General features: G+C 48.1%; 1 protein-coding gene across 4 annotated transcripts in view; it reads left to right on the top strand.

Annotated features, from left to right (window-relative positions):
- LOC131664791 (formin-J-like) overlaps positions 1-25525 on the top strand; it is a 43707-nt gene that overhangs the window by 4344 nt on the left and 13838 nt on the right. For 2 of the 4 annotated variants that reach the window (XM_058936159.1, XM_058936162.1), the window contains exons 2-3: positions 9992-10081; positions 18898-20758. In XM_058936159.1, the coding sequence (XP_058792142.1) occupies positions 19226-20758 (1533 nt within the window). In that variant the 5' untranslated portion in view covers positions 9992-10081; positions 18898-19225. Of the gene's footprint in view, positions 1-9991; positions 10082-15755; positions 16037-18897; positions 20759-25525 lie in introns of those variants that run through there. The other 2 variants (XM_058936161.1, XM_058936160.1) reach the window with 2 other exon arrangements.

Genomic DNA, 25525 nt, shown 5'->3' with positions numbered 1-25525 from the left:
CCGCAATTTCGCCCAACAAGTGTCCCCTTTCAAACGAGTATATCTCAACGGGCGAAAAGCTCGGACGTGCCGTCGCGGGTCTATCGATCGACTGTCAACGCGTCATCGTCGCGGTGCGTCAGTGCCGCCGTCAAGGGTGCGTGTCCCCTTCCACGCGTAAACAAGAAGAGGCGGATAGCCAATCGACCTTGAACCGAGCATCCGTTGACGCCAGTCGCATAAGGATTGCCTATCCGAGCATCGTTAACGAGCGCTCGAGAGGTCAAGTTTACGTACGTGCACAATGCGATTTTCCACGGGCGCTCGCACTTATCCTCGCGGTCACGTAAGGCAAGCAGCCGTGTCAACAGTGCCTAATGTCAGAGCTGAAACGATGACGCCTATCGTTATTTATGGCGGCTTATACAGAAAGCCATGTAATGACACGCGAGAGGGGTGTGTGTGTGTGTGTGTGTGTGTGTGTGTGTGTGTGTGTGTGTGTGTGTGTGTGTATTCTGTTTACGTGGATTAAAGAGCATTTTCATGCTCTAAAAAGCAACGCTGATGCAGCATGTGTGCCGTACGTCATATACGTGCAGCGGCTACAGGCAGAAATATCGACGCGACAACGCCAGCGACTGACGTTGCTTATCTTTTTATCAAATATAAAAATTCGAGCTGCACTCGGAGAGCTGCAAATAAGCCGTCGCCGAACGAGAGCAACCGCGCGTCAGGAGGACACGTGTCGGAGTGGCGCCTTTGCGAATTCGAGCGTTCCGCAATTCGTTGACTGATTTAACGGCGTTGCTACGCGGCGCAAGCCAAACTTGACACGCGAGGCTGTGGGTTTTGACCAACCTACTTTTGGCCGTTCGTTCGGCTCCTTTGTAATTATTTTTCCTCGTCACCCCAACGCAATTACTTTCCGCTCGATCTGACGTTATTCAGCCGCGAGCTTCGAATCTCATTCGGCGCGGGGCTTCAAATCGAAATCGAAGTGGATTATTTTCTAATTATTATCAGGACTCTCATTTTATTCCGCTGAGTTATTACTTGCAGCGACAATAAAGATGATTAGAAGTTGTTTTGAAAGCTCAACATCTGTAACAGGTGTTATATGATTCTGTAACTTTTAAAGAGGGAGAGAGAGAGTCGTGTAATTTCAGAATTCAGGTACCGTTATGCAGCATCGAATAAGACATTGCTCGTATGATTTTGTGAGATATAACTGGTTTGGCCATACCGTAACAAACGTCAGTCTGCATTGCGCACGTGCGCACGATGCAAAGAATAACTTTCCAAACAATGTATCTGGAAAAAGTATTTTCGTTCGTGTTGCTCGCGCGCAGGCAAAATCTCGCCGAGAAGCCCGCGTGTCAAAGCCTAGCTACGAGGAATCTTCGAAGGCTGAGCGTCAAACAAATCGGCGGGGAAAATAAGAGCGGGTAAATAATTCGCCAGGTCCAGAAATAAAGTCGCGCAATTCGCTTGAGAAACGCGGCCTGCGGAGTTTTGACGAGTTTTCACTCGTGCTCGCGTGCGCATATTCGATCACGCTCCACCCGTATATATAAAACGTACGAGACAGAAAGGAGGATAATTTTGCTCTCGGCGAAGAAACCTGTTTCTCTTTTTTTTTTCCTCTACGTGGCAATGTCGTGCGCGCGCACGCGCCTAGCAATATCTTTCGGCTGCAATTCTCTTTTTCCCTTTTCACGACGCTTAGCCAAGACGACTTTACGCAACAGAGTTGATTATTCGAGGTTCGTTAACGTGCGATGATGGCTTTGACGGAAGCTGCTCCAAACTGCCAATTACTTGCAACAGTTTACGTATTTTGTATTCGCTTATCTGTAAAAATGTAAGGAGCGTGTGACTCTTGTTATCGACGATATTTCCGCTCGTTTGACGCAAAGTCTTCCCAATCGCTTTGATGGCTTGCCAGTTGTAATTTATCTGATAGCACGTGAATTTGTTTGCAATGTATTATATATGTATAAATACATATCTTTCAAGCCGACTTGTAGTACAATTGAAAGATACCAGCTTGACCGAGCATTTAGAATCAAAGAGCATGCATTACCAGGAGAGAAAGATAAGAAAGTAAAGGACACAAGCTCCGTTTACAGCTTGTAAAAATGACAGTGCCGTCAAGACGTCGCGCGATCGAATGGGAAAAAGAAGTTCGCGACAGCGCGAGGGAGGCACCTCTTATTTCGCCATCAACATTCGCTTTTTCTCGCGCTTGAACGTGTTTTTTTTCCTCTCGTAGAGACTCACGTAGCTCTCAGATTACGTGCTATCGACGAGACAGTTGGAAGGGTTCCAAGACGCCGGAAGAGTCCCGTCGTCGTGGTCGTCGTCGTCGCGCCGTTTCTTCGTTCTTTACCTGCGCTCGCGCGCGACGATTACTTGTGTGTGTGTTGTGTGTGTGTGTGTGTGTGTGTGTGTGTGTGTGTGTGTGTGTGTGTGTGTGTGTGTGTGTGTGTGTGTGTGTATATATATATATATGCATATGTAGATTCTTTGCGAGAAAAAAACGCCTTACCTCGCTCGTGTCGGCAGCGCTTGTCTCTCGTAGTATGAGGTTTTCGAGTCTCGTCAGTTGAAGTGGACACGCACGCTGGTGTACACTCTGCACGGTATCTAATTAATTAGTCGCCTTTTGCATCGCGCTTCTTTGCTTATCTTATTCCAGTGGCTGTTTCGTGGGATCTGGATTTTTTTCTCGTCAGACCACTTGCCGACGATGAATGCAGCGAAAGAAACACGGACGATCGTCTGGCAGTTGTTTCACAATGCTTTCTTTTTCTTAGCGAGATAACTGCTTCGCGCACAAAGGGCGAATAGAATGTTTTGCACGTCAACGCAATTTTCGGCGTCACGTGTTTTGAATATCGATGCGAGATAAGGGGGCAGACTCGACTAGTCGTGGAGGAACGCTATTGTGCGGATGCATTATGCTGGAAATGTAGGTGCGTCTGGCGTGCTTCAATGCTATTCACATATTACAGTCTACGTTGAATATTGCTTCCTCTTTATTTCTCTTGGGCAAGCACTAATTTCGGATTGAGTGCCGACGTATACCTTGACCTTTTCGGCTATCAAGGTTATCAAAAGCTTATGCGCTCTTGAGTTTTTACCGTTTCGAGAAATGCCATCAATTTTTGCCAGCCAGCTCGCGACGCTCGCGCGCTTCAATTTTTCGAAAAGTCGCGTACAAAGATGTTGAAAAGCAAAGTTTCTCGGTAGCTTCGAACAACATTCGCCAAGTTTCCTCCCGATGGGATTCACAGTCTTGAAGAGCGCTCTTCCAATTAAACCTTTCTGAAGAAAACAAATAATCGCCGCTGCAGACGGTCAGTTCTCTCCCACATTAACCTTGCGACGGTTGAAAGGCTGCGAGTGCACGCGAGCTCCGCGCTCGTGCGACTCGAAAATACAGATTTGACGCTGCCCCCGAAAGAAGGGGGAAGCATTCTGCCTGTCGCGCGGTCTTTACAGAGTTGCCACATGCCAGCGGCGACGTATATACGGCCAGTAAAACCGCGGAGACGCCAGGCATCGATCGACTCGCGCGCGAGCTTCCCGCAAGCTGCTGCCGCCGCGAGCTTTTTTGCCTCCATTATACCCTCTACGCGCGCGCGACGCCTTGTTTTCCTTCGGCTAACAATCAAAATACCATGTACACGCGACTTGCTGTCAAACTTTCGGCACGGAGGATTTCTGGCAGCGCCGCCTCGCTGCTTTTAGTTCTCCAAAGATTTTACAAAAGAAAGTAAAATGACAGAAAAAGGTCAAAGATTTTGTCCTCGGACGCATCCTAGATGCAAAATTAACATTGCCTTAGGAAATTAATACTGCTGTCCGAGCTTTATCGCGCTGATATAAAGCTTCTGACACGGTAAGTCATCTATAACGAGGAAAGGCGGCTGACGTGCGCGGGCGAGGCCCTCGATTCTCCAAACTTCCTATGTAGGTGCACAGCACGTCGCTCCAATAAAATGAAAAACCTGAGCCTTCGAAAAAGCGAAAGCCCAGCCCGATCCCATTATCCGTCTCCGATTACAATCTGTCGTGTGCAGTGGATTTTGCAGGCGCATTATCAGAAATAGAGGCGATTAACTCGGCAAACATGATTTGAGGCTGAACGCGAGTGCGGCACTTGTAGATTTGCGGACGCGTGGACTGTCGAGCGAGATCAGTTGCGAACGGACGCATTCGTCGGCACTCGCTTGCTCGCACATCTGCGACGCGGAGCCCCCTGTGAACGTCCCTTGTCCGCAGAGCTCGGGACGCGGGGATACACCGCGCAGCGGATGAGCGGTGGGTGCAGGCTCGCGCGCGCACTCTGCCTATCGGCCAATTTGCGTGAGCGACAGCACACGCTCGCAGAGCCATACCACGCCCTGTCCAGCTAGCCAGCGCCTCGACCTAGAAATGAAAACGTGGGTGCGCCGCGGAGCGCGCGCGCGCCTTGCCAAGCTTCTTGTTTGCTTTCTGTCTTTCCCTTCTTTCTCTCGTCGAAGAAGGGCGTCGAGGTCGACTGGCGTTACGATAATGGACGAGTGCGCCACCGCACTCACGCTCGTTACCCTCGACCAACGTAGACGGCGCAACGCGTTCATTCGACAAATCTTTCGATCTTTTCGGGAAGAGAGAGGGAGCTTCAGCTTGACGGGTGCCGCGTGCCGCGGATCTCGAAAACTTCTCTGTGGAAGGAGAACGAGCTGGCTTGAGCTGTCGTATCTTTTAATTGCGAGAACAGCAAGTGATAGCGCAAGGCTTGCCAGCTTGTCGAGAGGAGAACGGTTGGGAGGCCCGGTGCGCGTTTCGCCAAGCAAGCCGCTCCAAGAACGCGTCAGCGACTCTCTGGCGAATTTTCAAAAGTGGCGAGATGGAAAATCCATGCCTCGCTCAAGTTCTAGGTCGGGTTTCCGCGCGACGATAAGTCGATGTGGGCCAACGAATCGGGGGGCAGCGACGATACGTAAGGCACAGCGCTGGGGTAAACTCATTAAACTTTACTGGCCGCGCGTCGCGCAGATGCCCATTTTCTAATCTGCTTACAGGAAACGCACAACAAGCCAGCGCGGGCTTGTCATAGTTTGAAAATTAGATCGACGAATTTGCACTTTTGCAAAGTGGACAGGTGTGCGGCCGACGTGACACTGCAGTAAAACGTCGCTCGGCTCTCGGCGTGGCGATAAATCTGCCTTTCCAGCTTCGCCATTACTGCATTGAAAGTGTCCCTCGAAATGCAGCGTTGAGTTGAGCGACGGTCCATTAACGTCAGTTCCGTATCAGATTCAATTTGGAGCAGATAAGCCGGGGCGAGATTCCAAGTCGAGCCGCAGTCTCGCGTCGATTCACGGGCAGTCGCTCGCGCGCCGTAAAGTTTCGGGCGAAAAGGCTGCGGCCATCAGCTGCTGTTGCTGCTGCTGCTGCTGCCGCTGCCGCGAGGAACGCGGAAGCGCGGCCGCGCACGCACGAGCGAAAGACGGCCTGCGCCTTCCTCGTGCTCATCGTCGGCGCACACGCACACGCACACACCGGCCTCCGCATTGCCAAATACGGCCGGCCAAGGTATTATTAGACGCCCGGCCGTCGCCGTGAACGACTGCTGCCGACAGAGAAGGAGAGAGAAGATAGAAGCGCGACGGCGTGGTCGAGTAGCCAGAGCTTCCTTCCCGTTGTCTTGCTCGTTGCGCGCGCTGCGCCCCATTATGACACGCTCGCCGCTCGAAGGGATTCGTCACGAGGATCGACCGTGTGGCGTCTCGCCTTCTTGGACTTTCACCGATTTTCGCGAAAATCACTTTCTTTCCGTGCGATCGAGATGCTCGCCGCGAAAGTGTCGTTAGCGCGACCGACTTGCGATCGACTTTAGGATCGAACTTTCGGCGCTTCGACGCATCGACGCAGTCGTTCGCCTCCGCCCGATATATCAGGCGCGCTGCGGATAACGGGCTGCGCCCACGGCGATTAAAGCCTCATCAAATCCGAGAAGCCGAGGCTCGAAGCGCGTCTGCTTCTCCTTACGCGCGGCCACAGGCCCGAAGATATCGCCGATGATTTTATTTCTCTGGCAAGACACTTGGCACGTCCGCGTTGCTGCGTGCAATTTTCACGCCAATTAGACGATGTAATTAATTGATCGGCCAGACGCATGCGCTCAACGAGCCTATTAAGGTCAGAGCCACGCAGAGTTTAAAGGCCGCTCGCAGCCTCTGCGTTTATTCGCGTGCAACAGCGCCTTGCTCTACGCGCTGGCGATATGCTCGGATCTCGCTGCTCCCAATTTCGAATTTACGGATCGTTGTCGGGAAAACGGAAAAACCGGAGCCCTTCCACGGCTCCTTCGCAACGTGCCAGCGCGATGAGTATTTGCGACGAGCGAACAAAGAATAGAGCGCATTTTTCAACGATTCTACCTGCCGCTGCGTTTCGCTCGTTTTCCGCATAGACTAGTACGGTTCGTTGACGTGTCAAACGAACGCGCGTCGTTTTTCTTCTTTCCCGTCGCGTGGGTCGCGCGTGCCTTATACGGGGGCATTCGCGCAACGAAATAGCTGCCACGATATTTGCACGTGTGTGTACATACGCCTGTCGATACAAACCGACTGATCATGAGGATGATCTGGCCTTTCGAGAGAGAGATGCGATCGCAGTGAGCGGCAGTTCAATGATTGACGAGTGACTTATTGGTATGTAGATTGATTAACGTGTAAATTCCTCGTCTGTCGGGATTCTGACGTATGGCTAATAATCGGCATATGCATATCTCGCTTGCTGGGCGTATTTTATTTTTAAATTCGAAATGATACTTTGCAAGCCGTGTTTACAGCCTTTTCACGCGTATTTTAGTAATTTATCATTCGCACTTTGTATAGCAACAATGTGCGTTTGTATGCATATACAGCACGTGGGTATATAATATGCTGCATTATTAAAATCTGTATTTATAATTTATAGCGCGAGGTAGGCTTTGTGAAAATACGTTGCTTGCGAAAAATGTGCTCTCTTTCAGCGAGTCAAGCGCGTATAATATCGTGGAACCCTATTTTCGGACTTATCGCGCTAAAAATTGTAGAGCTAAAGGATTTTCAATTTGTTCGCTCTCGGCTATAGTTAATGCGACTTGTAATAATGGAAAGAAACTTGTATGGCAAATTAGCCCGCGCAAGATTATTAATAGACTTGGCCGGCCAAAAGTTATTTGCATTCTATCGCTTTCTCAACGATCGATCTACGTGTACTACACTAGGCCGCGTCGGATGGAGTATACGTTAGCACCAAAACGTGGGCAGAATTGGGAAAAAGAGTAGTGTGCGTATGCACGAATCGAAGCTCTCTTGCCCACACGTCCATACAGAGCGCGAAATGTCATTGGCTCCGCTCGAAAGAAGGCCTCTAAAACGGCAACGTCATAGATTCTTCTTCCACGGACTCTTGCCTGCCGCCTATTGACCGATCGATTCGGAAAGACTATTTGTTTTCATTCCGGTGTGCGAAAGAATCTCTCTCTCTCTCTTCGCTGATTGCCAGCGACAAAAGAAAAAATTACGCGCGAAGCGTGCACGTGCCACGCAGTTTCTTTTCGACTCGCGCCTGGCTCGAGAAGCATTTTTAGTTTTTATAACCCGCGATTCATCACTTTGAATATTTCTTTGCGCGTCGACCATGAGGAGCTAAAGTTGCCTTCGCGTAAAACTAGACAAAATATACGCGATGCGGCGGCTGTCTTTTTACGCGCCCTGTATGTTTTTTCTCTACGACAGTCCGATAACCGTTAACGACGGATCGTTTCTTTGTTCCCTCCGATGTGGGAAACTCCTTCAGACTGTCGAAACCACGTCGCCAATATACTCCCACGTGATTCTAAATTTGAACGGGAATCAATCCACGATCGCGAATGAAAAAAAGTGCCCACTTCAATACAAAACGGCCATTTTTTTCCAATCAACTGGTGCAGCTACCTCTTGCGTGTTCGCGAAATAATTGGACACGCAAGGAATGCAGGCTGGCTTTCTGATATCGGCGCGGCGTAACGCAGCAACAGAGATAGAGAGTGAGAGAGAGAGAGAGAGAGAGAGAGAGAGAGAGAGAGAGAACTCCGAGACAAATTTAGACAAAATTCCAACGCTTGCCGAGACAAATTTCGTCTTGTGCACGGTTGCTATATCCGCGCGTGTCCAAAGCCCGAACGCGCGTGCATATTTTTACTCGACCGGCCGGAAAAACAGTCGGTTGTTGACGGGTCACTCAACTGCTTGTATTTTAAAGAAATTCCGCGTCCACAGCCTGGAAAAGGCCTGATCGCAGCGTGGACCCGGCAAACAAACTCTTGATTCCGTAAAAAAGGGAGATCCAGCAGAACACGGTGCAAGGGCGCGCGTCCGCGGGGATCGGTTTACGGGCGCGAGTGTGGTCTCGGCTTTTCGCGCCGAACGGATGTTTATTGTGCGCATCTTCGAGGTGGCCTCGTCGTCGACCACTCGGAGAGTTTTGAATTACGCCGGGTTAGCTCTCGTCGTGATTCGTCGCTCCTTCGCGCGACGAAGGGTTGCGAGACAGCGCTCGGCGTGCCTGCTGTCGTTCGTTTGATCCGTCAGCCGTCAATCTCTCTCGACGGTCATTAGCTGTTGTAGATCGAACGCAAGCGAGCGAAGCCACAAATCAAACGGAGCGCAGGTCGGTCAGAGTAGAGCGCGACGATAAACTCTTCCGCGTGCGCAATGCAAAGAAATGCGCCTTTGACCCATTAATAAATCAGTAGCTCGCTCGCTCGCTCCCTCGAGGCTTGCCGTCTCGAAAATAGACCCGAAGAGCACGCGGGCATCAAAAAACGCGGCGAAAAACTCGCGAGCCAGAGTGTGCACAGCGGCGAGACTGCGCGGTGCAAGCGATATTACGCCGAGGATACTGTTGGCACGCGTAAGGGATACACACCAGTTCCGGCAGCTCCGACACTTCCTGCCAGCCTTGCTTTATTTTCGTCCCTGTCCCTAACGTGTACGAAGCTCCTTTGACTTTTTTCCCCACCTGTGTGCTACCGGCGCCACGCTAACGTTGTCTTCCTACAGGTTGGTTGCACCGTTTGGACTCGCTTGTACGTTCGGATCAATCCCGTAAACACGACTCTCCGTCAAAACGGCCTCTTCTTTGTCATTTCTTGTCGCGTTCTTCTCACCATTTTGTGCGCGCCTTAAAAAATCGACACGTGACGCGCGCGAGAAAACTTTCGAACGGAAAGACGTACGTCGGACGGTAATTATCTTTTGCGAAACCTGCGTTATTTGTTCGTTTCGTGTACCGCGGGCTCGAAAGCATTAAAAGAAAAACATTATAATTAACGTTACGACGCCGGCGGGCTAAGTGTACGTGTATATATTTGTTCTCAGAGTTTGTTTTTTTTTCTTTCACGCGACTGTTTTTGAGCATGGGGAAAGTTTTATTACGATGGAAACGCTAATGATTTGGTGTTTTTGCACGACGAAGAAATTTTTGTATCGAAATGATGCCTTGTTCGGCAGTTCAATGTGTCACGTAAAAAAATTGAGCTACAGCTGTATCCTCTGCCAGACAAAGAGGGAGAGAGAAGATAATTATTTGTTTACATTCGCAGCTAAGAATAACCAGGGAGAATCTCGTATATTACATTATTTTATAATCTTTAAGATATCTGACTTATCTTCAGCCTGTTAACAAGTTGATGACAAGAAATAGCTATGTATCGTATGTTAGAGTCGTACACATATGCTTTCTGATGTTCAACTAGCTATATTATGTTTTAACTATAGACCCAAATGCTTCAGCCGCTCGACCAAACAAAGTTTGACGAAATGCTTTCTGCTTCTATTTTCATTTACGGTGCTCTAACGTTGCACTTTCCGTTTAGTGAACCGAATTGCCAAGTTTTCACTATACAATTATAGCTACTCGCTTTTATTAACGAATGGTTGCTTCGAAACGATAGATGTCTAATTAGAATTCCAATTTATTGTTTCAGGTAAGGACAGCAATCGATGCCAGTATTCTCAATCTGAGGAATCAAGTTGGCAAATGAGACCTCGGTATTTGCATATCCCGCGTGAAAGAGGTATACAGAAGTGTAACAAAAGTTGGGGCATTAAAGTATGGCTTTGGTGCTAGTTTCATAATTTTATCCATCCTTTTCATTAGACATTTCACTTAATCATAGTTTTTGCCAAATTTTTACGATTCTTATACTAGTCCTGTTGCCTATCTAAAAAAATGATCCATCGCCGACATTCAGCGTTGTGATCGGCTGGTACTAAGAAAGAGCGTGAACATTTGAATTTGAATTTGAATCGTATACTTGAAAATATTGGTATTATATATCTTAGAGTGTGAAATTTATATTCCAGCAATAAATTCAATTTATGAATAATTAACGTACATAATAATCTGCAAAAATGAAAATATGTCGTTAATAAATCGTTTTAAGAAAATAAGATCATTTCAAATTATGCTGGAATAATTTGATTACCAACTGTGAAATTAATGGTATCATGTTAAAATGTGATTAGAAGAAATAAAAATTTAATAGAATGAAATGGAGAAAACTGCATTTTAATTGCTTTACACATGTAAAGTGAGAGCTGCGCGGGAAACGGAAAATAATTATCAGAATATTAAATTTGAAGAATGTTCACGAGTGTTTGCAACGAGGAAACAAGAGAACATTCGATGTTGAAATATATTACTAATAGTAATAGGTATAACACTGCGGTCCTAGAAAACTACTGTTGCTGACTAAAGTTATGATTGTATAATAACAGAATATTACCGTACCGCCAACGGATAACAGATTAAAAAAGTTATTTATATGATTAGATTGATTAAAGAAAAATAACAAGAAAGTGTGCGAGGCGCGTTAAATAACACTAGTGAACTTAAAATATGATTAGAAGCATGAAATTGGCGCCAAACATTGACATACTTTACCATACGCTTTCTTACACAGGGGCGTATTTCGTTCATTGATGATGCTCATACGTACATTCGCCAAAGAAAAGCAAAACGAAATCAGCCGTTTTGTTTTTTAATGAAACGAAGCAATTTGCTCGATGAAAGTCAGCGATCGATGCAAGCGCAACGAAACCAAGCAAAAAAGCATGAATAAAAGCGTTATCGACGCTTCAAATCCCCGGGGACGAATCAGGAAGTAATGAGAGAAAAAAAGAAGCCGCAGCACGTGCGTCACGCAACAATAAATGCTCGTCGAAGCGATAGATGTCTCCGACCGCGAGACGCCTCTCGCGTGCGCGCGCGCGCGCGATCAGACAGCGCTCTCGAGAGTGTCGAATCCCGCCGCAAAACGCGCGCGCCATGCTAATGCGATTTTAAAGTACCACCAAGAGAAGCAACAAGAGACACGCAAAGTATGTATATATCGCTACGCGTGTTCATCGTGGCGTTACTTCCCGTGTGCTTGTAGCCTCCTTTATTCTTGCCTCTTTCTCAGGTTCTGTTGGTTATCCGTACCGAATAGAGTTAAAGCAAGATTTAGATTTGGCTCGGGCTAATGGAGCACGATAGTTCAGGTGACAGGTTAATGCTATTTTTCACGCTGGATCACATTGTTCTTCGGTTGTTTCATCGAGTATTTAATTTTTGTCCGATTATTCCGAGACTACCTCGTGAAGATGACTCGAATAAACGCTCGAGATGACGTTATTCTAACGAGATGAGAGCGACTCATTCCCGTAGGAAAATATTTTAATTTGTAGAGAAGACCGCAGAGTTATAACATTCGTGCCCGTGCCGCGGAGTAATTGCAAATCACGACGGTCGTTTGGTGTTACGACTACGAGCGGCATTCGTTTGTATAATGCTTTTCGAGGGATGGAACGCTCGTCGATGAAAAATTTGAATTTCGATTGGGTCTACTTGCTGACCTCCAAACAAAGCGTAAACGCGTCGTTCCGCCTGCGAGTAATCTTCGGAATATAGCTGAAGAGTTTAATGAATTGGCATGGCCTAAGGAAAGACAATGCAAACAAAGAAGAGCACTTGAGCTAGACACGCGAAAATTGTCGGCTATTGGGTTTTCGTCGTCTTTGAAGCGCCGAGCGAGCGAGCGGGGGAGCTAGGTGAGAAAAAATTGGAGCGCTCGTTGCTGCAGATAAGGTATCCAGAGATACAAGAGAGGCACGTACGGGGCTATTGTTGGATACGCGCGACTCGCGCGGCTCATATACGGAGCAGCCATCATCCGGGAAAGGGGTGGATGATTGCCAGAGCTAGGAAACAATGCTTATTGATAAGACGACGCACCGCTCTCTGTTTCGAATCTCTGTGTTTGTGCCTTGCACTCTGTCTCTGATTCGCGCGGCACACGTGCGCTTCGTGATAAATGCTTTCTCTTCGCCGACTTTTGCCCCTCGCGAGGCACCATTCATATTTGAATCGAAGCCCCCGCCTTGCCCTCACTTTTTTACAGATCATTCAGGCTTCCCTCCATTGTAATCTCGTATTTACATGAATTATGGGCACGCAATTTTAATGGCTCTCGACGGCTGAACGAGCCAAGTCGATGAACTGCACGAGAAAAGACGCAATAAATTTATAATCGGTCTACGTAGACTTCGGTCGTGTCGTAGTGCACCGAGAGCTTCTTCGATTTGCGATAATCCTTATCGCACAATTTTCCTCGCCAAGTTGACGCCCAGCTCTATTTGATTTTATCCATTCAATACAGCCTGCTACGCAATATTTCGTGCTAAGCTCGATAAACTCAAGTTGCTGATAAATCAAGGCGTGGAAGAAGCAATTTAAATGACAGACAATAAAATCAAAGAGGCCGCATCTCTCGCGCGCCTCGATTTGACGATCGACAGCTCGAAACTGATAGCCACTCGAAGCGAATCCACGTAGTATCGTGAAGTGAGCGTAGATAAAAGAAGAGTCCATTGGAAAACCGATTGGAACAGCGCGGGCCCCTTTTCGCCGAAAGTGGGCGAGTTCGGAGGCTTGCTTTGAGAGCGCCGCGCCGCGTTAAAGACCACTGCCACGACCTTCCATTGGTTTCGCTACGTGGCACCGCGCTCTTTTGTGTGTCTCGCGCTTAGCTCATCCACTCGCGCCCCTCCCCGACGCCTCCTCGTACCGCGAGCTAAGAACAGCGACGATTCGCGAGCAGCAGAAGCTCGCGTATATAGCGCCTGCGATGCCTTCCTTTGTGCGCGGGGCGCTCTTTTAAATCGGGTCGATCGTTTCGCTACGAGCTTGCTTCCCCCCTCCCCTGCCCCTTCCCTCTTTCCCGCCGCTCTCTCCGGCGTAAGAACGTCTCGTCTGATTTACTCGTTATCCCGCAGCAATTTGCGGCGCGAAGCGAGCTCAAGTACGCACGTACGCTTCGACCAATTTTTAATTTTCCGAACAACTCTATTGTCTTGGGTAGATTTCTCGCGCTACAGTCTGGCGGAACTGTCGCCAAAGTGCGTATAAGCTTGTGCTCGGCAAAATTAGTAGGCTTTGTATCGCTGCTGTAAATTTTCGTACGGTTGTTTTGTTTAGGCTGTTGATAATTTCATAACGACTGTTATGGGCAGGTCGAAGCTGTGACATAAGCGTTCGACACTGTCAGTGCCCAGAAAGAGCGATCTGACGACATTGGACAAACTTATACGATCTTGGGACAAATAGAAAAACCTTACAAATACTCAGTGGCATGTGGAGTTGAACGCGATTTCGTACAGATGCTTGGTCAGAGCTTGGCCTCTTATATGCAGCTACCCTTAGTTGCAACGGACGGTCTACTTCTTAGCAGCACTTTCAATTAAATATCTCCATTAGAATCCAATCTTGTCATGCGGGCGTAAATATTCCCAAGTGCACACTCTGAATGATCGAGCAAAAACAATTGCCGACGGCCTCGTAATTGTTTGTAAGAAGCAAGGTCCTCCTCTCGCGTAATAGCCTAGCTGCCTACCTGATCGCAACGAATGATGGAACAACGACGCCGAGGCACGCAAGCACGCACGCACGCACGCACGGGACGTTAGCATCACTAAAACTCGCACGACCTCGCGTGGAGGCGCGCATCAGCCGTCAACTCCACGTTCGGAGGTTATCCGCGCGCGCCAACCTCTTGGCACGAAGTCATGACCGGCCTCGCGTAATTTTCACTTTGATTTCTCGCAAGATCAGGTGTGCGCGCCTCTCGTTTTCCTTATTCCCCGGCAATGTGAAATAGCACGTCGATAGCAATCGAATGAGCGACAGCTACGTTGCGTAGGTGGCTGTTGTTCTTTTTCACTTCGTTTCGGTGTTTTTAAAACTCCAAGGTCGCACGCAGTCCGCGTTCTTTCAAGGTCCGACGTCGAGTGCTAATACTTCGTAGGTTGAGGAATTTCAATGAGATTATTATACGGCAAAGTAGGCAATCTCATTAATGGATGTGTGTGAAATGCTGTTGCGCCTATTGCCAGGCTTCTTGCTTATTTTTAATGATGACTTATCAACTGCACAATCCAAATTGCACAAAATTGTCATTTCGAGCCGAACGCGAGCGACGTATCGATCAATGCGACCTCTCGTGCCTTTACTCGCGGAAAAATCGCACGATAACGTACGTATCGCTGTTTAAAAGCTCATTTGCCAATTACCCGCGCAAATTTTAATAAAAAAAGAGCATTGCTCCAAGAGCTATATCATTACCAATCTGTTATTGTAACTCGATCGCTCGATACGTGCAAACGATCAGATTTAATCATGCGATCTGCACGTCTCGTTATACGAAAAATGAATTTCGATACATATCGCGAGCGCGAAAGTCGTATCTACGGTCTATTCGACGAGAGTGAAAGACATCCAACTTGTTTCCCACGGCAATTCACCTTTCCCTCTCGCGCTTTTTGCCGATCGGGTTAAAGTTCAAGCGAACACGGGCTTCGCGTGTAATATGAATTCCACAAGTACAGCGTCTGAAGTCATAAACTCTATAAGTCGTTTCGCTTGGTCGTTATGTTATCCCGTGTGGTTTGCCAAACCGTTTTCTCACTGCAGACTGCATCGCGTCGAGTTTATGGCGCAATACGACAAAATTCGATTCCTTTTTTGTTATCTTTTCTCGCCTCTAAGGGTAGATTGATTTACGAAGGTTATACCTAAGCGATGTAACGTCGCACTCTGAGTTTACGTCACTTTCCGCGTATATATCTTCAATCAAAAATAATCGACATTTGACCGGTCAACGTTACGATTATTTTTTTTGTTTTAACGTATCGTTAGAAATTTGAGAGCGCTCTGTTCGATTTCGGTGGCATATTTAAAACATTTTTTAAAACGATAATCCTAAGATGAGCTTACATAAAATATCGAATAAAACTTTTGTCGCTGTCAAAAAACTGTAATTTATGCGTAATTTTGTACAAGTCAACAAAGTTACGATTTTCATTTGTAATAAGAGCGAATCTAACGGCAGTTGAACAGCCAAGAGCATTTGAATCTCGGCAGAAAAAATAACTTCCGTTAAAAAAACGAGTGCTCGAATATCTCGCTTGTCGGGCACACGCACAGGATGTCAAGGATCAAGCGTCGGCTCTCTCCATTGTCGATCTCCAGAGTAGCATAGCAATAGAGAACGGGGAGTCTATTGGAGAGGGACTGCAGCAGCAGCACGCAAAATGCGGCGCGGTGGCTCCAACGAGAGAGAGAGAGAGAGAGAGAGAGAGAGAGAGAGAGAGAGAGAGAGAGAGTGAGAAGGGGACTGCTCTATACAGTGTGCCTTCAGTTGGCTTCGTTTGCTCTTAGCGAGTGCGTCGTGGTCACGTTGTCCCGCAGACGGCTTTTACTTTTACCTCTATGTGTGCTTGTGTTTCTTTATTTTGTCGCCGCTTATCATCGTCTTCTATATATATACTCTTGACTTTTTATCTTTGCGAAGGGTGTGAAAACGGCGAAAAAAGTGCAAAACCTTTCGGGATATATCACTGTGCTACGTGTTTATTTTAGGTTATGGAGAAGAACTCGGCTAGTGTATACGCGCGGAGGATCACGGAACGACGACCAACTTAGTTTGACTTGGGTAAATTGGATTTTCAAATACTTACCTTCGCGTTACTTAAGTGTACTGCCAAGGCTTCGTTTTCATTTGCGATAGGTATCGCTAAGAGAACTGCGCTTCGAAAATCGAAAATATATTAAAAAGTGCGCTCGTGAAATTTCCGGCTTGCATAAGCTGCACTCGGAACGCAATCGTAAGAAAATTAACGTCCATTAAAGTACGCGAAAAATGGTCATTAGAATAATAAATCCATTCGTCGGTCTGTGCATGAATTTCCATTCGTATCCGTGATTTTAATTGAGAAAATATTCCTCGGATAGGTGTGTTATGGTCATCACGGAATCGCGTCAAAGCTGATACAGTTATCGAATTAGCATAGCAACACATGTAACGACACGTTTCAGGAAGACGTTTAACGAGTCCATTATTTCTCTATGGGGAAAGAAACAAATCTCGATCGTTTAATTCTTACGTCAATTTGCATTGAATAAGATTACGGTTATCGAAAATTGGGTGACGAGTGTGGGTGGGCGCCTTGGCGAAAAGAAACCGAGCTTAAAAAATAAACGCAGAAGCCGATCCAAATTTAGAAGCTATAAAAGCGCTCTCACTTGCCACCGTCGCACTCTTGCTTTTGATTCATTGGCCACCGACGACGGCACGATATTGCATAAACGGGGCCGATCGAGACTGGCTTTTCGTCACAGCAGCCGAGAGCTTATTCAATTTCCAGAGCGCCTCGTCTCTCGCTCGAGTTGTGCATGTGCTCGTGCGGGAACTCGGACTTTTCGGACCGTGTCGATCAAGAGCTTCTGGGATCTCATTTGTTGTGCATTCGGGGCACTTGTTCGCTCGGATATATATCCTTTTTCACCGCTTTACTTTTCAATAATGACGCTGTAACGACATTGTATATTTCACATTGCATGGATGTGTGCACACATAACTTAACCCTGGAAAAAGTCCCACTCCCGTCACTTGTTGCTATGATTTATTTTTATCGTGTTTTCCTTACAAATATTTGGGACACTCCCAAGTGTGCTCTCGTTCAACGTGCATGTCATATCCCAAAGTGAGTTCGATATCTGGAACTCGCAGAGATGAATATTAATCTGCCAATATTGAATGTCGCGCGTCGGTCAGTTGGTCGCACTGATTAATAACGACGCGGATGGGTGAACGGTAAAGATTAATTGAAAATCCGTCCGGTTGCATCGAGTTAAAATTATCTGTCGAGACACTAGGGCTCATCGGAAATTCTCGTGTGCTCGTATCCGACGTTTCTTCTCGAATCGAAATCGCGTTGGAAAATGGAAGCTCGTCAGCTCCGTGGCAACTATGCCGCAGCAGCTAAACTGGTCTCGTTAAAGCGAGCCACCGAAAAATTACCTCGTACAATCTTCGCGGAGAATCGTTGGCTAATTGAGAAGGTAGCCTCTCGCAGCACATAGTGCGGGGCTCGCCATAAATGTAAATGACCCGTGCGCGTGCAGAGTTGCTGGCTACGTCAAACGATAGAGAGAGAGAGAGAGAGAGAGAGAGAGAGAGAGAGAGAGAGACGGACACGAGAGAAGAATTTCAATCTAGGAAGCAAGTGAAAAAGCAACGAGCGCCGACTCCCTTCGCTTGTTCGTTTCCTTTGTGATGCTCGGTTCGTTTTCCTACGGCTCTCTTCGAGGAATCGGAAAATATAGCCGTTTCAAGCTTTTCCCCAGCGTGTCACGATTTAGTCGCTCGTGACGACGCAATTGCGAAAGGCTGACGGGTCCACCCCCTCGCGTAATAGCGTTCGAGTAGCCGTTAAGTTTGATTGTCGCCACTCGACGCACCGGCCGTTCTCCGAGGAAAAGAGCGAGAGAGCAGGAGAGCAAGAGAGGAGTCCGGTTCGGTGAGCGCCGCGCACGTAGGATATCTCATTTGAATACAATAATCGCGAGCGCGCGCGCGTCCTACATTCGCCATCGGGACATTTTCACCGAGCCGCGACGACGCGCGCGTCGGCCCCGGGGTGAAAGTATGCATCGCGAGAGGCCCGTGTGCGCAGTCCAGCGCGGGTGAGCACGCTCGCTTCTCGCGCTCCTCCGAGCGCGAAATCAGCCTCGCGCGTCTCCAGTCTATTGTGCGCGGTAATTGGCTTCATTGCGCGGCCGGCCGGCCGATTCTCGCGTTTCCTTTTCGCTCTCGGCGGGCCTCGAGCTCGCGAGCGGCAAAAATTCTCATCGATATTAATAGCGGCTGACGCGCGAGAGGTGCTTTGCCAACGACTTGAGCGCGCCGATGGCAGCCTTCTCTGGCGGATTATCAAAGGGCGAGGCACCGTCGTCGTGCACGCCGCTTCCCTCGGGAAAAAGGCTGCCCGCTCTCGATCCGAGTGCACGGTCGAGAGGAGGGGCCGAGTGCTCGCGCCGAATGATAATTGCCGGGCTGGACACGGGAGCCGCGTAGGTGCGCGACGCGTACGCGCGAAGCAAGCGTAAATAAGCAAAAGTTGGCAGAGACGATCGGCCGAATCCAAGGCTTAACGCGTTGCCGTCGTCCGTCCCGAGTTAAGCTATACATAGGTTCAAAACCGAGCTCGCGAGAGGTCGACGTCCCCGATTTTCAGCGATCGCGTTTTTCAAATATAATTGTGACCTACTTCGGGCGCGTTGGCACACGCTCGGTAAAAGGCAATCGAAAGTGGCCCGCCAATGACTGCTATTGACAATTCCCAATCGACGCTATCGCTGCGAGCGTACGCCGCCGAGTCTTATAATCTCGCAAATTATAGACCTGGATGTTTCGAGCTGAGCTCGTACTTGTCGCGTTGTTACCTTGCCTTCGAAACGCCCAAAGAGTGTCCGCGCAAGCACCAACTCAGACGACTTGTCTTTCTGTTGCAGAACAAAGTTCCACGAGCATAGACGAAGCAGCGCCACAGATGCCAGCGTAGGCGCGTTCGTGATCTCGTCATCCGCGAGCGTCGACCGAGCAACAACGGAGTGGTCATCCGAGTCCGCAACGGTCGCAGTCGCCATCGGAATCTTCGGGCCACAGAATGCTCAGCGCCGACTCACCGTGCGCACGGCGAGCGACGGTAAAGAAGACGTTGTTGACCAAGTCGAGGTCGTCGAGGTCGGCCGTTGCGACCACAAGGCTGCAGCAGCGAGCGCAACAACAAACACCGTGCAGTGCAGGGCGACGACGACGAGCATCAGGCGCGTAATAGCTATGCCCTGCGCGCCCGAGGCGGCAGCCGCAGCAGTGTCACGCGAGATGGCCGCCACGGCCAAGCACGAGTCCGCGCTGGTCAACCAGCGACGCAAGTTCCAGAGCGATCACCCGACCTCGCCGAACAGCGCGAGCGGCGCCAGCCACAACTCGACGGCGAGCGCCGGCGGCGGCGGCGCGTCCGGCGACGAGGACATCGCCGCCATCGCCAAGCAAATCAGCGACCACGCCGAGGCGATCTACCAGACCTGGAAGAGCCGCGGCCTCGCGCCCACCGAGATACTCAGCTGCCAGGCGGTGCCGACCGACAAGTTCGGCAGCGTGCTGTCGCCAGTCGGCAGTCCCCAGGCCAACAAGCCCGCGGCCGTCGACATTCTCGCCCAGGACAACAACAATCTGGAGAAACTGGTCAACAACTTCGTCGTGGAGGACAAGGCGCGGAGGCAGCGCTCGCCTTCCAAGAACCTGCCCTCCTCCATAGCCTTCGCCCTGCAGAAGTTCGAGCAGAACTCCGCGCCGCTTCTGCAGCAGCAGGCGCCCGCGCAGCCGAAGACGCCGACGAGTCAGCTGAGGCCGACGAGCTTCGCCAGCCGCGGGGCGCAGATGGTGAAGCAGCAGCAGCCGGCGCAGCAGCAGCACAAGGAGGTCTTCCTCGAGACCATCGACGCCAAGACCACTCCGACCGGCGGCGAGTGGCCGCTCAAGGCCAAGCTCAATGCCAAGAGTCCCGTCAACTCCAATGCCAACTACTTGGACGAGGTGGCCCGGGAAGAGGAGCGACTGATCAACGCTCTCAAGACCGGCGCGGTCATCGGCGAGCTGGAGCGGCCCAAGCAGAAACCGGCGATTGCTCGCGAGACCAAACCCAAAGTCGAGCCAGTCAAGCCAATTCTCATATCACCTCAGGCCCTCACCTCCGCGGCTATGGTCAACAACGTCCATCTGGTCAATTCTCCTGGCAGTGAGGCCAAGAATCGGGACGTGCTGGACTTTGTCAAGGTGCGATTTGGACAGACGGCGCTCACGCAAGAACCGAAGTCTGCCGAACCGATTGTCTCGGCTACGAGGTCCAAGTTCGAACCAGCCGTCCATTCCGAACCTGCCAAGGCGCTGGCCGACAAGGAGCCGAAGGATGAGAAAGACTTTATCGCGTCTCGATGGGGTCTTCGATTGAACTCTTCGCGACCGAGGCCCGTCGAGCCGGTCCCTCACCCCGAACTCACCAGCCAGCAGAAGCAACATATCCGGCAGGCAGCCACCAACACTGCCAATCACAACCCAGTGCGGCCGTTTTTGACCAGAGGCTCTGTCGCTGAGAGAGTGCTCATCTTCGAGAAGTGCCCCAGTGAACTGTTGCTTGACAAACGTGGCCCAAGACAGCCCGTCGCCAACACGTGGAGGACCAATCAACAACAACAGCAGCAGCAGCAGCAGCAGCAACAGCAGCATCAGCAACAGCAGCAGCAGCAGCAGCAGCAACCGCAACAGCAGCAGCAGCAGCAGACGCAGCAGGAGATTCAAAGTAAACCACAGGTGGGTGTGTGACAGTTTTTTACAAGTCGCGGTTCTGGAGTTATTTACGCTTACTACTGACTACCGAAAAGATGTTTCTAATTTGAGACAGGTTTGCGCTGATTGTTTTATCGATAAATACCTGCTGGTTTCCGTTGTCATAGAAAACTGCTGAATATTTCACTCATGTCATGAGTAGTTGTCAGCCGGCTTTCTAATCTTTTTTCGATAACTAGTTTCTTAGCAATTCTTTTATCATCGTATGCTTGTAAAATTGAATATTCAGGTGTAAATAGAAAATTAACAATTATTCAAAAGCCAAAGTTCCGCATCGAGAATTGACTACTGCGTAACCGCGCTGTTTGCAGCTCGACAAATATTCTGGAATGCTTTTACGGCCAACGACTACGTAAAAGGTGTGTGTAGCATCCATTATTGCCGCAACGTTTTCGGAATTAGCGCGTGCGCGCGCGCGGAGCTTTGTAATTTGGCGAGAGAGAATCGTTTTATCTCGTGCGAAACAATCCGAAAGTGGCATGGAAAAAAATATCTGGCAATGTAGGTTAGTTGGAAACGCAAGAAGGGATTCGCATTTTTTCTTTCTAAAAAGAAACAAAAAGGGAAAAAGGAATTCTTTGTGCTCTCGCGCGTGGCAAATTACTTTACTCCGAAAATAGTGCGTCGTAATTGCGAACGAGAGGAAAAAAAGCTCTTTCACAATTACTCCATTTCCAGATAATCGTATTTCTCCTTCAAGACGCCCGTTTAGAGGGGAAAAAAACTTGATTAAGTAGTTGGTTTTAATCGGCTGATTTGATCGTTATACGTAGCGCTTTAGCTCGCGAAAATGAAAGTAAACAAATCGGAAGTAGTCTGTCACGTAAATCAGGGCCAGGTGAGAGATAAAAGACACGCGCATGGCTCATCGCGTCGAAACCTCCGCAAGGACCGTGTATATAACGCGATCAGCTGCTCGCGATCATCGCCGTCGGCGACCTTGCCAGGACTCGTGGAGTCTCGGCAAACGAGCGCGCCACACAGCAGTCGATACTTTCTCTTTTCCCCACGGTACGTTGAACTCGTGTATGTTATGCTCTTCGCAGCGCCTTGTTTGTATCCGTTCCTTTAAACTCGCCGTGAGAGGATGAGTCCTAATACGTGCATAGAGCTGCCGATCGACGTTGCTTTTTGATCGATTCACCGAATTCTTCTCGGCGTCACTTGTTTTCTTCTGTCCGTGCTACGTGTGTCAGCTGCGCGAGCGCAGATAATCGAGTAACTCAATCGTAAGAATGCCAGTCTTAATTACGCGAACAAGCTCTCCGTCTCGCACACGCCTCGATCACTCTGCTATGTTAATGTTTTTCCAGCTTTCTCTCTCGGACGACCTCCCGGTCTTCTCTCTTAATTACGTCTACGCAGGAGCACGGGCAGGCAGGCTCCCCGAAAAAAGGCTTCGTGTGATTTTCTAAGGCAACTGTTGTCCCGCTATGACGCGCGCGATGATCGTTGTGCAAGCTGATCGCGAACAATGCCCCACAAGGCTTGGTCCTCCGGTCATGGTCGCGCGGCCAATTGGACGTTATAAAGCTGTTGCAACGCCAAAGGATTTTCACTGCGATCTCACTTCGGCTATTCTTTTTTTTTTTTCATTGTTGCGTTGGAAAAGGCTATTGATCGTGCACTTTTTTTCAATTGGGATGTTAATTTGAGATTTTTTTGAAGCCAGAGAAAGGATTTCTTTCGTGGGTGTGCTCTATAGTTACGCAATCAAGATAATTATTGCTTTGACAATGCATCGTGGGGTAATTCATGGATTTTATTTTCTACGCGTGACACTTCCATTCACGATCAAGAGCCTTTTTTTCATTGATAGCTACCACCTTATAAAAATGAAAAGAAATTGTAATGTTTCCTCGATAAAAGGATGAGATTTTTCTTTCGTCGCGGAAACTAAAATCGTAGCGTCCAATTTGATCTATCCAGAAATAGGTTTTAGTCTTTATAATAAGTTCTTTTTCTCTTGACACTCGATAGATTTTCATTAGAGATATATATATATCGTATGAGTGTTGAAAATCCGTGGAGCGCAGTGATAGTTCTTTTCTCGATAAAGCCACCACAATTCGACGAGAAAATCTCTCGGTGCCATAGCCGACTCGTGTCTCTTTCATTCTATTCTCGTAGTCGTATCGTAAAGGTTAGCTACTTCATTGCAGCTTGTTCCAAGTGGCGAGATAGATAATTTGTGTTGAATTTTGAATTCGCCAGATACAAATTGAATTTGTTTGGAAACACAATAGAAATTGGCAAAACCTCCGTGTCTCCTTTTTTCTCTCTACTTGGTAGAGTCATTATCGAGCCTTTTTCTTTTTTACTGTGTATGTATTGATCGATGGTATCGAGGTTGCTGTATTCTCACGGTTATGTAGAAGTAAAAGAATTGCTCTAATAAACATAGGTTGTTTTTTTTTAAACAAGACACTCTATTTTAGTACAGATGAAGGAATAGCCGAGTGTTTGTTAAAAGTTCAATCGAGAAGGGGTTCAATAGAATCAATCTAGAGTGTCGGCAGTTACTTAGTTCACAGCGAAGCATGCTATGTTAAAAGGAAGTATGATTTTATAGTAAGAGGTAAACTTTAACGATCTGCTGGTAGTCAGATGCAATTAGAGAATAATAAGTCGTCAATCAGGTATTTGTTTCGAGCGTGTGTAAACTTACGACGCACGTTCTAAATTACGTATCTATTACGGTGGAACGCACTATACCTTTGTTTTGACCAGTTCTCACTACTTTAACTATATATACTGCTATAAGATTTTTCTCCAAATTGCGTTTTACGCAAAAATATTATGGAACCTTGGTGAGCAAGGTAAATGAGATAGGCGTTCTTTACAAAGGTTGTTTACATATCAATTGATTGATCGAGTACCAACATCTTATTAATGTTTGCGCTCGACTCGGCGGATCAGAAACCGTGAACGGACGCGGAGTCCGAGAGGAAGGGGAAGCCCGGGTCAAAGGGTAATGAAGAGTGATGGACGCGAGTTTTCTCCGTGGCGGGCAGCCTTAGCAATAAGGCACGCGTGGACAGTCCTAACTTTATGGCCTAGTACCGTCAAGAAAAAAAAGGATTTGGCCTGTCGATGCGACAAAGGTTGTCGACGTTACGTAACAAACGCCTTCTTGTTATTTCGAGTTCTTTAAGGGAGATTTTTCTCGCGGCGATAAGCTATTTATTTTATTGCTCGACGTGACCGAGGTGAAAGCCCTTTCTGAAATATTTGTCGAGAGCCAGGAGAAAATGGACGTCACAACATCTCTCTAGAATGAGCAAAGGCTACCCGATTTTACCGTCTTTTTCCCCGATAGCCATATTAAATCTCGATTTATTGTGGTAAATATTCAAAGTCGTGACTAAGATGTTATAACAGTATAGCTGTTCAGAAAACCCTTTTATGGTAATGGCTCTCTTCTTTTTTACCAAAGAAAATCTTAATGCACATACGTATAGTCAATTTGCAAATATTCAACAGTGTATTTGTCCATGTATGATAGAATTAGATTTTATCGCATTGTAAATTGACAATCACGCAAAAAACTTTATCTCCAATGTACATATTCGTAAAACGTTGGCACAACTTGGCAAACAAACAGGAGTTATGTTAATTAGACGCTTTTTTTGCAAATCTTTTTCTTTGCAAATCACCGCTGAATAAGTCGATAATCTTAATACGCATGTCAAGTTAAATTGCATCCTTGGCAGTTGATTTAAGACTTAGCATTATATTCGCTAAAATTGTTTCATTTTCTGTATCAACTTGCTTGGCAATTTCATTGACTAAACGTTTACAATGTTGAGATCGGTCGTTCGAAATTGGTGACCAGCGTCAAAGTCTTTGTGACATAACGAAAAGTAGCGCTTTTCTATAAATAGCACTCTGCCGCTTAATAGCAACGAGATTCGCGTAAGAACGGTAAAAATAAAAGGCAGGCGTCCGCCACGAGTTCGTTATCGGAATAAAAAAAGAGAACGCGTTGTAGGTCAAGGGTTGCGGCGAGCAAAGCAAAATAAGGCAACGTCGCGGTGGCACAGAAGCTTCGACGGCAAGGAGCGATGTGAAAGTCAAATCAACCTTGACGGGTGGGAGGGCAATGCTCGTTGTCGCCGCAATCGACCAAGTGCTTTCAAGGCGCAAGATGCGGCGGCGACGACGAGGATTATTGGCCTGAATCCGGCAGGATTATTACAGGGCCCATTGTCGGTCAATTTTATTTATTCTCGCGGCTTCGGAGTGCCGCCGTAGGTTATGCACGATCGCGCGTCGACGCAATGATTCTTGCGGACTGCGCGCGGTGCGTTGCGTTGCGTCGAGCGCATTGTAACGATCGGCCTTTCATTCATACGTTTGTCGCCTCGTAGAGCTCGCTTTGTTTGCTTGAAAACTCGTCCGTGTATCGTTATTATTCCGTTGGCTCTATAAATAAGCCGTTTGATCGGTCTTTTGTAACGCTGTTTTTTTGACTTATGATTTGTTCGCCGGACGCATTCTAACCATCCGCGACGCTGACGCCAACTTTTAACAGAGTTTCTTTTGTCGAAGAGCGAAACTTTGTTCGTTAGAAAACAATTGACATGTTGGCTCGAGTTTTGTGTCGCGCTCAATGACGGAGTGCAATGGATTGGGATGCCAACGTCCTCGTTGATAAAGAGGCAGGCGGCGCGAAGCACCGCCAATGCAATTCCACCGCTTATCCTCGAGTTGCGCATTTATCATTCGCAG

Source organism: Phymastichus coffea, unplaced genomic scaffold, assembly GCF_024137745.1.
Source record: "Phymastichus coffea isolate CEN01 unplaced genomic scaffold, Cenicafe_Pcof_1.1 PCOF00045, whole genome shotgun sequence".
In the NCBI taxonomy this organism is placed as follows: Eukaryota; Metazoa; Arthropoda; class Insecta; order Hymenoptera; family Eulophidae; genus Phymastichus; species Phymastichus coffea.
Note: the sequence above shows the minus strand (reverse complement) of the source record. Positions and strands in the feature narration are given on the sequence as shown.